At 47.6% G+C, this 13650-nt stretch overlaps 1 protein-coding gene across 1 annotated transcript in view; it reads right to left on the bottom strand.

Moving 5' to 3' along the window:
- LOC126981605 (nuclear RNA export factor 1-like) overlaps positions 1–13650 on the bottom strand; it is a 115556-nt gene that overhangs the window by 56931 nt on the left and 44975 nt on the right. The window contains exon 5 of the mRNA XM_050833045.1: positions 9570–9653. Within this exon, the coding sequence (XP_050689002.1) occupies positions 9570–9653 (84 nt within the window). The remainder of the gene's footprint in view (positions 1–9569; positions 9654–13650) is intronic.

The raw sequence follows: 13650 nt of genomic DNA, 5'->3' as shown, positions 1-13650 counted from the left end.
TAGTGCCATGTAATGGACACCCACTGCCTCAAGTGCGACATCATGACCTCATATTAGTTGCTCTTTAGCAGTCATGGAGAGTAGAAGTATGCCATCTACTGATGCTAACCACCCCCATAGCTCCTGCGGTCATGACCATGGGGAGGTATGGGAGGTGGTAAAAAGAAAGTATTGGTAAAGAGAAAGATTGTAGTAGACAAATCTGAAAGAGGCAGTGATTCAGATTGTATTCAGCCATCAGAGTCAGCTGGTCTGAGGAAGTGTGGTAAGCGTAAGCATGCTTCTGGCCCTCAAGATCACAGACGCGCTGCCTCTCCAACAGTACGGAAAGTTGCTAGCCAGCCTACTCAGTCACTGACACCAACAAAATTTTTACCAATGCTAGTAGACCTTGATGAATCACTGTCATCACTGTCCGATGATTCAGAGTGGTAGAAAGATGAGGATTATGACAGTGGGGGTATAGGAGAAGACTCAGCTAATGAACTGAGTGAGGGAGGGGTGTCAGCTGGTGTGGGAGAAAAGGGAGAGGCAGAGAGAGAACAGGAGCCTCAGAGACGGGAGACAACATGTACTCCATTCATCTGGTCTGATGGGTCAGACTTTGTGCCAGACATTCATAGCTTTGACAGGAATATTGCTGGTGTGACTAATGACTGGCCTCTTGATAATGATGCACAAGAGGTTGATTATTTTGAAACATACATTGATAACCAGGTAATGCAGCTTGTTGTGTCACAAACAGCTATTATAAATACACTATGGAGCATGCTACATTCACCCCAAAATCACGAGTTCATCGCTGGTCAGACACAAACAAGAAGAAATGTATGTTTTTTTTGCTCTGTTACTGCTGATGACACATAAAAAAAAAACATGTGCTGAGTGATTACTGTAAAATTGATGCCTTGATTCCAACACCAATTTTTGGGAAATTCATGAAAAGAGACAGATTCCTTTTATTGATAAGGTTTCTACATTTCCATGACAATAATGAACGTGATGAAAATGATCATTTGTGGAAGGTTAGAAGAGTATTTACCATGATTACTAAGAAGTACAGACCATTCTTTTATCCTTTTTGCAAGATTGTTATAGATGAAAGCCTAGTATTGTTCAAGGGGAGACATATTCAAACAGTATATACCTTCAAAAAGGCATAAGTTCGGTATCAAATTCTTTATCCTTTGTGACTGCAAAACAGGGATAGTTTTAGATGCAATAGTGTATACTGGCACCTCTGTTGACATTCCACAAGGTGACCCTTTGGGAGTATCTGGTGCAGTTGTGAAGAAAAAGATGGAAAGGTACATGGGTGAGGGACATATCCTATATAAGTAAAATCCTGATTATCCGAAATGGAAGGGGGGAAGCCTCTTTCGGATAAGCCGATTTTTCGGATAATCCGGATTTATGGCCGCCATTTTGATCGCCGCCATTTTGATTTTGAAACCAAACAAACACACGCTACACTAAACAAAGTAGTACGCTTAAAACATGTGATGTAAATGTTTTATTGTATGTTTGTCTGTGTGTCTCCTTGTCTGGACCAGTGTATGTTGATACTTGTGAGCGTTGCAGATCTGAACTGTGAATGTTGCAGAGTGCGATTGTGAATGGTTGTGCAAGCTTGCAAGTGTGACCTTGATGCATCATGCAGGTGGAGACACAGTATGATGACTCATATTATCGCGCAACTCGTATGTTAGAAGGGGAATGTGGCATGGAGTGGAGAGGGGAGTCGTGTTTGTGTCGTTGTCTTGAGAGTACGGTGTGAGAGTAGTCGTGCAGTAGTTTGTTCGTTCGCCGCACCTACGTCCTTGCTGGGGCGAAGGTGCGGACGTGGTGTTGTTTGTTTAATGTTTTTTGTCTAATACATTGATCTATTCGTTACAAGTTATTTCGGCAATACGTATTAGAAAGCATATTCATTTTAACTGTTCTTATCAATTTTAAATGTGTTAATATAGTACATATGTAGTTACTTTTATTTATTTTTGATGTTTTATAACGTTTTAGTATAGAAAAAAAAAATTTAATTGCATTATCCAGATCAATTTCAGATAATCCGGTTTTTCGGATAATCCGCTTTCGGATAATCGGGGTTTTACTGTACTGATAACTGGTACACTAGCCCTAGTCTGTGTCAGTATTTACTGGAAAATATGACTGGGTCATGTGGCACAGTATGTAAGAACAGGAAACACGCCAAAATTTGAAGCACGACCTGTTCCTGGTAATGTGGAACTGCAAAAGAGTGGAAAAGTCCAGGCCATAAACTGGCATGACAAACATGACGTGACCATGCTCACCACGGTTCATCAAGGACACATGCAGGACACTGACAAGGAAGACCACAGGACACATGAAAGAATTAGGAAGCCAGATGCTGTCATTGACTACAACACTAATATGCGCCTAGTTGACAAAAGTGACTGTGAGCTTACTGGTGTTGAATGCGTGAGAAAGTGTGTCAAATGGTACCATAAGCTATTCTTTCATGTTGTTGAGGTTACAATGCTGAATGCATATAACATGTACCTAGTCAAGACTGGAAAGAAAACAAAACTGAGTTTTCTTACAATGTAGCCAACCAGCTTTTGGAGAAATATGGGACAGTGACAGGTACAGCTCAAGGACGACGTCAGTCACATGATCTGACAGACTCCTGTGTAAAGACTACCTTACCAGACACAAGTTAGAATATTTAATGGACAGAAAAAGGACACAAACAAGAGAGACGGTGTCATGTATGTACCTCTACAAACAAACATGAGAGGTCAAGAAAAAGGGTGGTGACTGTGTGCGCATAATGTCAAGTACCAATGTGTGCTGTACCCTGTTTCACTGAGTATCACACACTGAAAGAATACTGAAAAGTACAGTGTGAGGTAGATTGTAAATAGTTTAGGGTAAGGGAAAAAAATAGGTGATCTGAAAGGTGAATGTGCTAAATATAAAAATACACGCAAATGTTACTTGAAATTGACAAAGTGATGTTTCCTGTGATTTATTTTGTTTGTTGTAACTGGAATGAATAATCAGTCGCAACATAATGTTCATACAATACTGTGCCTTGTGTTATCTTCCTTTTGCTGCCGTCCTATCTACCCCGTCACTGCCAGCGCTCCCAGTGTCGCCTCATATCCTCGACCTTTATCCAGCCATCATTGCAACATTAGGTGAATTATTATTATTTCATTTACACTTTTTGGTGCTCAACTTGTCTCTCTTGGATGTTGTAATACTAAAAATTGTTTTCCAGTAGGTTATTTTTTTGCCATTTATTGCGCACCCAGGAGCTATTCCCGAATCTTAATTGCGTAGTTTACGGGTTAACTATGATGAAATAAAAGCTTTGTGAATCTGAAGTCAATGTTGATAGTTAAATCATTAATTCATAACTTTTACTGCGGGCCAATAGCGCACATTTCTGTGAATCTCATCCCAGCACGTGTGAACACAGTCACTCAACCGCTAGTTTCTCAAGAATTTTGTACAAAAATTCAAAGTCGGCCGCATTTCACGGGACTCATCAAAATTCAAGTCAGAAACTCAGTCACCAGCATGTCGGTTATTTTCTCGTGAGGTCAGTAAGTTGTGGTCACAAGAAGAAGAAGAGCGTGTTAGGTGATCGGTTCAGTAGCTATCCGCGTTTATTTCAGCATCACAATGAGTTCCACAAGTAACCAGGTTGAGCAGGTCTTGGACTTGAGTCCTGTCCGAGCATAGCCTCATCGTGTCTGGGTCCTCACTGCTAAGTTCTTGCGGCACTTAACAGGTGCAAGCTGTAACACACTCCCTTTGTCTCCGACCTAACCACTCACTAACCAACAAATGCTTTCTTTTCATTTTTTTTTCTTTTTTTTTCAGCAAACACCACAAAGAAAACTCTGCAATGTCTGGATCCATTGTTTGTTTTGCTTATCAGCTGATATATCCCAGAATGAGACAGTCCTCTGTGTGACCAAATTTGAGGATAAATTTGAGGCAGAAAATTGTCGAGATAATTTCGGTGGGAAATTCCCGAGAAACTAGCTTGTGTGACCGCACCTTAAGCTGCTGGTGTCACACTGGGCCTTTTTCCTCCAACCGCGTTGGCGATAGGGGTGACCAGCAACTCCAACTTTTTTGGATGTGCGTCACACACGGCTAAGGTAGGTTGTCCGTATTCACAACGTTAAGAAAGTAGTCGCCCTGTATCGATTAAATAGTAAACAAAGCAGCTCTGCCAGTCTACTTTACGAGTTTCTTGGTTGGCCATTTTCCACTGCTCCTCACTCCTCAGCCACTGCCGTCGTCTGTTTGTTTACATACAGCTGCATGGTTGCTCATACCCCCAATCGTTTTCCATCCGTACGGACAACCCACAACTCACTCCCAGTTTGTCCCTCGGGGCAACCGCGGTTGCCAGGGCGGAGGAAAATGGCCAGTGTGACACCGCCTTAAGGAATGGCTCGTGACACCGACAGTAGGTAGATGTGACCCGTACATGTCAAAGCACCGCGAAACTCGGGGCGATATGCGCGAAAGTCGGAATGGTAAGAATTCAAGATTGAGCGCAAAACTCGAGGATCGCGAAACTCGGATAGTGCAAAACTTGGGACCGTACTGTATTTGTATATATATATATATATACATATATATATATATATATATATATATATATATATATATATATATATATATATATATATACAGTAGAGTCCCATTTACCGCGAGAATTAGGTGGATGAACGCGGTCGCGCTAACTGAATTCGCGCTAATTGAATAAAGTAACCAATATGAAAGAAAAAAATTTGGTGCACACGTGGGTCTGACTTTTGGGTTTGATAATTACTGAAAATAATCACTCACATTAAAAAAAAATAACTACGATTGGCTGAGCTCTGGAAACACGCTTGTGATTTGCTGGGAGTCCGATGACGTCATCGCCGGCGCTCACCCGGTCTGCGGCCTCGCTGCCTTAAGGCAGTCCAAATTTTCCGGGTGTGCGTCACACACGGCCAAGGTCAGTTGCCTGTATCCACATCCACAACGTAAACAAGGCACTTACCCTGTGTCAACATGGCGTCGTCTGCTAGAGTACGGGCTCTCGCGGCTTGTGCCGCGCCTCGTGGCGGCTTGTGCCGCGCATCATGGTGGCTTGTGCCGTGCATCATGGCGGCTTGTGCTGCGCATCATGGTGGCTTGTGCCGTGCATCATGGCGGCTTGTGCTGCGCATCATGGCGGCTTGTGCCGCGCAGGGTAGGCGGTGGCGTAGGTGGTAGCGTACTGGGCCCACATTCACCGCGTGATGGACGACGCGGGTTCGAATCCTCACGCTACCACTCGGATTTTTCAGTCACCGCCGAGTGGCTTAAAACTACCCACATGCTGTCCTGAAGACCACCCATCAACCCGGACTCTAGAGGAAGCCGTCCAACCGAATCAAGAACGAGTTCCGGGGGGCAGCATGAGCCAATGCAAGATGGCGCCACTATAAACACTCGCCTGCGCCAGAACGGGCTGGGCCGACCATCAGACCCCACCTGGAAGAAGCCTTGGGCCGACCATCAGGCCCCACCGGGAAGATGCCTACCGGCGCAATAGGCAATCAACGTAAAAAAAAAAAAAAAAAAAAAAATCATGGCGGCTTGTGCTGCGCATCATGGCGACTTGTGCCGCGCATCATGGCGGCTTGTGCTGCGCATCATGGCGACTTGTGCCGCGCATCATGGCGACTTGTGCCGCGCATCATGGCGACTTGTGCCGCGCATCATGGCGGCTTGTGCTGCGCATCATGGCGACTTGTGCCGCGCATCATGGCGACTTGTGCCGCGCATCATGGCGACTTGTGCCGCGCATCATGGCGGCTTGTGCTGCGCATCATGGCGGCTTGTGCTGCGCATCATGGCGACTTGTGCCGTGCATCATGGCAGCTTGTGCTGCGCATCATGGCGACTTGTGCCGCGCATCATGGCGGCTTGTGCCGTGCATCATGGCGACTTGTGCTGCGCATCATGGCGGCTTGTGCCGCGCATCATGGCGGCTTGTGCCGCGCATCATGGCGGCTTGTGCTGCGCATCATGGCGACTTGTGCCGCGCATCATGGCGGCTTGTGCCGCGCATCATGGCGGCTTGTGCCGCGCATCATGGCGGCTTGTGCCGCGCATCATGGCAGCTTGTGCCGCGCATCATGGCGGCTTGTGCTGCGCATCATGGCGACTTGTGCCGCGCATCATGGCGACTTGTGCCGCGCATCATGGCGGCTTGTGCTGCGCATCATGGTGGCTTGTGCCGTGCATCATGGCGGCTTGTGCTGCGCATCATGGTGGCTTGTGCCGTGCATCATGGCGGCTTGTGCTACGCATCATGGTGGCTTGTGCCGTGCATCATGGCGGCTTGTGCTACGCATCATGGTGGCTTGTGCCGTGCATCATGGCGGCTTGTGCTACGCATCATGGTGGCTTGTGCCGTGCATCATGGCGGCTTGTGCTGCGCATCATGGTGGCTTGTGCCGTGCATCATGGCGGCTTGTGCTACGCATCATGGTGGCTTGTGCTGCGCATCATGGTGGCTTGTGCCGTGCATCATGGCGGCTTGTGCTACGCATCATGGTGGCTTGTGCTACGCATCATGGTGGCTTGTGCCGCGCATCATGGCGACTTGTGCCGCGCATCATGGCGGCTTGTGCTGCGCATCATGGCGAATTGTGCCGTGCATCATGGCGGCTTGTGCTGCGCATCATGGTGGCTTGTGCCGTGCATCATGGCAGCTTGTGCTGCGCATCATGGCGACTTGTGCCGCGCATCATGGCGGCTTGTGCCGTGCATCATGGCGACTTGTGCTGCGCATCATGGCGGCTTGTGCCGCGCATCATGGCGGCTTGTGCCGCGCATCATGGCGGCTTGTGCTGCGCATCATGGCGACTTGTGCCGCGCATCATGGCGGCTTGTGCCGCGCATCATGGCGGCTTGTGCCGCGCATCATGGCGGCTTGTGCCGCGCATCATGGCAGCTTGTGCCGCGCATCATGGCGGCTTGTGCTGCGCATCATGGCGACTTGTGCCGCGCATCATGGCGACTTGTGCCGCGCATCATGGTGGCTTGTGCTGCGCATCATGGTGGCTTGTGCCGTGCATCATGGCGGCTTGTGCTACGCATCATGGTGGCTTGTGCCGTGCATCATGGCGGCTTGTGCTGCGCATCATGGTGGCTTGTGCCGTGCATCATGGCGGCTTGTGCTACGCATCATGGTGGCTTGTGCCGTGCATCATGGCGGCTTGTGCTACGCATCATGGTGGCTTGTGCCGTGCATCATGGCGGCTTGTGCCGCGCATCATGGTGGCTTGTGCCGTGCATCATGGCGGCTTGTGCTACGCATCATGGTGGCTTGTGCTGCGCATCATGGTGGCTTGTGCCGTGCATCATGGCGGCTTGTGCTGCGCATCATGGTGGCTTGTGCCGCACATCATGGTGGCTTGTGCCGCACATCATGGTGGCTTGTGCCGCACATCATGGTGGCTTGTGCCGCACATCATGGTGGCTTGTGCCGCACATCATGGCGGCTTGTGCTGCGCATCATGGTGGCTTGTGCCGCACATCATGGCGGCTTGTGCTGCGCATCATGGTGGCTTGTGCCGCACATCATGGTGGCTTGTGCTACGCATCATGGTGGCTTGTGCCGTGCATCATGGTGGCTTGTGCCGTGCATCATGGCGGCTTGTGCTACGCATCATGGTGGCTTGTGCCGTGCATCATGGCGGCTTGTGCTGCGCATCATGGTGGCTTGTGCCGTGCATCATGGCGGCTTGTGCTACGCATCATGGTGGCTTGTGCCGTGCATCATGGCGGCTTGTGCTACGCATCATGGTGGCTTGTGCCGTGCATCATGGCGGCTTGTGCTACGCATCATGGTGGCTTGTGCCGTGCATCATGGTGGCTTGTGCCGTGCATCATGGTGGCTTGTGCCGTGCATCATGGTGGCTTGTGCCGTGCATCATGGTGGCTTGTGCCGTGCATCATGGCGGCTTGTGCTACGCATCATGGTGGCTTGTGCCGTGCATCATGGCGGCTTGTGCTGCGCATCATGGTGGCTTGGTGAGTGGCTCACATGAACCAAACCTAGCTCTTGGCAAGAAGAGAGCAGTCGTCTTTAACACTGCTCTCTTCTTGCCATTGGGTGTGTTTGATTTGTATGAACCACTCATTTTTGTTTGTGAGAAACATCTGCCATGGTTCATGATGAGTCTGGTGTGTGCGTGCATGTGTGTGTGTGTGTGTGTGTGTGTGTGTGTGTGTGTGTGTGTGTGTGTGTGTGTATTTACCTAGTTGTAGTTTTACTGGGCCTGGACTTTGCGCTCATGTGGTCCCGTTCCCGTATCTACATTTATCCAACTTTTCCTTAAAGCTTTGCCCACTCCTCACCGATACCACATCCTCACTTAGTCTGTTCCAAACCACTATATTTCTTTGTGGGAAGCTATATTTCTTTATGTCTCTCAAGCATCTTCCCTTCCTCAGTTTCTTACTATATCCTCTTGTGTTCCTGGTGGTAATTTCTTCTTTTAGTAGTTACTCTTCATTGTCTACTTCTTCCATTTTGCTCAATAATTTGTAGATATGTATTAGGTCTCCCCTTTCTCTTCTTTGTACTAGTGATGGTAAGTCCATTTCTTTCAGTCTTTCCTCATATGTCAATCCGACTAGCTGTGGAACCATTTTTGTTGCCATCCTTTGTATTCTTTCTAGTTTCTTTATATGTTTCTTCTTATGGGGAGACCACACTGCCTCCGCATATTCCAACTTTAGTCTGATCATAGTAGTAATTAATTTTTTCATCATATCCTTATCCATGTAGTCGTAGGCAGGAGGAAATACAGATGAAGGAAGATTATTCCAGAGTTTACCAGCGTGAGGGATGAAAGAGTGAAGATGCTGGTTAACTCGTGCGTAAGGGATTCGGACAGTAAAGGGATGAACTTTAGAAGAAAGTCGTGTGCAGCGTGGCCACAGGAGGACAGGAGGCATGCAGTTAGCAAGTTCACAAGAGCAGTCAGCGTGAAAATAACAATAAAAGATAGAAAGAGAGGCAACATGGCGGCGGAATTTAAGAGGTAGAAGACTATCAGTAGGAGGAGGAGAGCTGATGAGACGAAGAGCCTTAGACTCCACTCTGTCCAAGAGAGAGCTGTGTGAGTGGAGCCCGCCACACGTGAGAGGCATACTCCATACAAGGACGGACAAGGCCCCTGTATATGGATAGCAACTGTGCGGGGGAGAAGAACTGGCGGAGACGATACAGAACGCCCAACCTCGAGGAAGCTGATTTAGTGAGAGAGGAGATGTGAAGTTTCCAGTTAAGATTTTGAGTTAAGGATAGACCGAGGATGTTTAGTGTTGAAGAAGGTGACAGCTGAGTGTTGTCAAAGAATAGGGGATAGGTGTTTGGAAGGTTGTGTCGAGATGATAGGTGGAAAAATTGTGTAACCATCAGAACAAGGCAAATATACAATATTTACATTCCACAAATAAATAAAAAAAATAAACAATGCTCCTATTATCAAAAGCTTAATATTAAGTCTTACCAGCACTGGGATGAATGGCTCATGAACAAGAGATTTGATACAATCCAGTACTTCTTGGCGGTCAAAATTAGCTCCATCTCTGATCTGCAAAAAACAAGTCAGTTATGAGAAATAGCTTTTGAATGTGACATGTTGAGAATCATGTTGAGCATCCTGCATCAGGAATTCTAAACTCCAGAAACCTTTAACCCCTCCAAACCGCAAAAGTTTTTCTCAGGAGATCCCCCATAACGCATTAGTCAATGAAAAATACACTTTGAAATCAAGAAAAAGTCACAAAAGATGTTTTATAGAAAATTTTCTGGCGCACCCTGCTGGGAAATACGTTTCTTTCTAGGTTGCTGCATTTGGCTAGAATTCCACGATTCCCCCAAAATTCCAACTTTTTGCTGGTGCGATGTACAGAAAAAAATATTGAAGAAAAGTTGCTCATTTTATCGCAATGGAGTCTGAAAAATAAAGTTTATAATCTTTGACCTGAAAGTTTACTACCTACAGAGAGTCAAAGTTATGGTGAAACAATGAATAATTTTGGTAAAATTTTGTAATTTTTTTCATTAGTTTTTTTCATTCTGGAATGAATCTCATTGAATAAAAGTTGTAGAAAATCATCTGCATAACCCAACTGTGAAATCAGATTATGATTTGGACAAACTGTTTGGCTGGAATTCCATGATTCTCCAAAAATTACAACTTCCACTTCCCACTCCTCTGAACACTCCTGTGAGCAAGATATTGGTTCATCTAGAACATCAGGTATGTCAGTGGAGGTATCAAGACTACGCTCAGCACGCACACAACGAGCAGAAACTAAAGGAAGACCGCCAAAACAGATCACCAGAGGGAACATGATTGCTCTGCAGACGTCATGATGCGTAGGCAGGAACTGTAGACTATTTTTAGCACGGAGTCGTCTAAGGGGCAGAAGAGGTGCCAGTTAGTCACTTGGCATCGACTTATACATAGTTACGCGTGCCGTTCAATTTCCAGAGAGCTTCTCGCTCTCCGGCGCTGACATCATGCTCGTCGCCCACGTCAAAAAAATTACAGGACTGTCTCCAGGATTGCGAGTTTAAAATTTGCGATTAACCGAGTTTGCGACAGGGACCCCAAAAATTTGATTTTTATTGAAAACTGAAACTGCGATATGACCCAAACTTTGAGGGTGGCGCGTGTGAGAAGGTGGTGGTTTCCGCTCTAATTAACGAGGCGGAGGGGGTCATGATGTCAGGGTGTACTGCGGCGTCATCACAACAACACTGTATTCTGCCGCCCACTGCCATTGTTCACCTCACCCCTGCGGTCCCACCCTATTAAGGATAGTTCAGTGAAACGTTATCAACTCAGCCATGACATCACTGGATACCCATACGTGTGGCCGCAGTCAATAGTTCAGTGAAACATCAACTCAGCCATGACGTCACGTGTTCTATGACGTCAAGGTGGTGACGCGCCCTGGAGACCCTCGCCAGCAAAAGTCTCATTTGAATCTTGGATTTATTCAAGGATTTACACATCATATTATGAAGTGTGGTGTTCTCTGAAACTTCAATCCAGTGGTGCCACGGCCACATGTGTGGGTCTCCAGTGACATCTCTGTTTACATGTGACGTCACAAGCGTGGTGCATTGTTGGAAAAACAAATGCTTAGCAACCTATCCTTTATATGTCTCTCACCCTTGGTCCCACCCACACTTCTACCCCCACATCGTTTGGGCTTTCAAAGCCCCGGCGTGGTGCTCTCCGTTCACTCCCGGTCCCCCTCCGCCGTCTGCGCTAAAGCTGGCGCGGTGGGGCAGCGGCAGGAATCCACCGCATGGTTCACGCAGTGACAGTCGCAGGCAGGACACGCTCATGCGGTGTGGGCATTTCGCGGTGGCAGTCGAGCCCTCTCACCACTCGTGCTGAGAGCTCGGACCGGCGCGTCTCCAGCCCTTCCAAGGAACATGCTAGGCTGCATGGGCGCAGGGGCTCCAGCTCTCTCTATCACCGGCTTTCGGCCCAGCATTTCAGATGAGATGTCAACAGTTTTCAATTTTCCCCATAGGAATAATGGTTCAAAGTTTGCGATTTCAACGATTGCGACCTGCAACGTCAACCTATCTATCGCAAACTTGGAGACAGTACTGTAAATGACGCCAGCGGCAGCGGCGTCGTTAAGGGGTTAATACCCAAACATTTTTGAGTGCTGACTTAACATGCCACAAATGGAAAACTACAGACAAATCAGTCAGTTAGAGATTTCTGCTATGTGAGCTTAATGTCTTCTGTCTCTTCTTAATTTTGCAGTCTTATATTTGGCGAATATTAATACAGTTGACCCTCTCTCTCGGACTAATGAAGGGGAGCACTTGTTCAGGAACCACGAAAGTCCAGGAATCGAAAATCGCTACAGTCCAGGAAAACAGTCCATTTGCAGATATTTACAATACTCCGTCTAGCAATCATCAAAATTCAATACCTGATCCGGACTTTTACCACACTTTGTCCCAAACATTTAACCCATGAGTAGGGCCAGGCGAACGAGCCATTGTGGGTCAAAGTGATGAGCGTGGGGAAGAAGAAAGCAGGAGGAGGAGGAAAGTGGCAATCTCCTGCTTCAGGTTGCACCTACAGGACACCATGGCCCCACCATATAACAGTTACAGCCTAAACATTTTTTGTTTAAATTAATTAGGACAACCCAATCTCAAATAGGACTGGTTGTCTTTAAAAGGACAGACCTGGCAACTCTTGCGGAGTGAGACAAGGAGCGAATATTTGCCAAACAAACAGTTTTTGCTGTTTGACAGGATTTTTATTTCTGGGGTGTCTCGGGCCGGATTGCAATGTTAATGCCTAGCAGGGTGGCGGGCCAGATGCTAGGCCTTCGTGGGTTGGATATGGCTCGCGGGCCATAGGCTGCTCACCCCTGGTCAAGGAGAAATAAATAAAAGTTAAAATAATATACAGTACCCTCTCGAGTTTCGCGATCCACGAGTTTTGCGGTTACTCCTAGATTCTTACCATCCCAACTTTCGCGCATTATCAACCTGAGTTTCGTGCTGCTTTGACACGTACGGGGCACATCACCAGCGTCATGCACGCTACCTTTAATGGTAGTATCACACTGGACGTTTTCCTCCAAACATTGTGGCTATGGCAAAGAGAGAGAGAGAGAGAGAGAGAGAGAGAGAGAGAGAGAGAGAGAGAGAGAGAGAGAGAGAGAGAGAGAGAGAGAGAGAGAGAGAGAGAGAGAGAGAGAGAGAGAGAGAGAGAGATAGAGAGAGAGAGAGAGAGAGAGAGAGAGAGAGAGAGAGAGAGAGAGAGAGAGAGAGAGAGAGAGAGAGAGAGAGAGAGAGAGAGAGAGAGAGAGAGAGAGAGAGAGAGAGAGAGAGAGAGAGAGAGAGAGAGAGAGAGAGAGAGAGAGAGAGAGAGAGAGAGAGAGAGAGAGAGAGAGAGAGAGAGAGAGAGAGAGAGAGAGAGAGAGAGAGAGAGAGAGAGAGAGAGAGAGAGAGAGAGAGAGAGAGAGAGAGAGAGAGAGAGAGAGAATGGGAAGAAAGAACGGGTCATTTTGAAGCAGCAGTTGAAGGTAGCTGCCTTACGATTGGCTGACAGTTCTGAAAACATGCTTGTGATTCACTAGGAGTCCGATGACGTCATCGCCGACGCTCACCCTATCAGCAGCTTCACTGCCTTAAGGCGGTGTCACAATGGCCATTTTCGTCCAACCGTTGGAGCTACGGGCAACACTTGTACGCCCAACCAGGAGCGAATTCACGATTTTCCGTAAGCTGGTGTCACACAGTGCTTTTTTCTTCCCACCGCGTTGGCGGCAGCTAGGGCAACCGGCAACTTCAACTTTTCCTGGTGTGCATCACACACGGTCAAGGTCGGTTGCCCGCATCCACATCCACAACGTCAACAAAGCACTTGCCCTGTATCAACATGGCGTCGTCTGCTAAAGTAAGGGCTGTCGTGGCTTGTGCTGCCATTACCCAAGTTATGGACTTGTTGCTGCAGTTAAATGGAAGGAAGAAACAGTTGTGGGTGTGGCATGCCTGTGGTTCCTCCATGCCAGTTCTCATTGTCACCACTGCGA

The sequence above is a fragment of the Eriocheir sinensis genome, chromosome 48, assembly GCF_024679095.1.
Source record: "Eriocheir sinensis breed Jianghai 21 chromosome 48, ASM2467909v1, whole genome shotgun sequence".
Lineage (NCBI taxonomy): Eukaryota > Metazoa > Arthropoda > Malacostraca > Decapoda > Varunidae > Eriocheir > Eriocheir sinensis.
The sequence above is the reverse complement of the archived record's forward strand: the minus strand, read 5'-3'. Positions and strand labels throughout refer to the sequence as shown.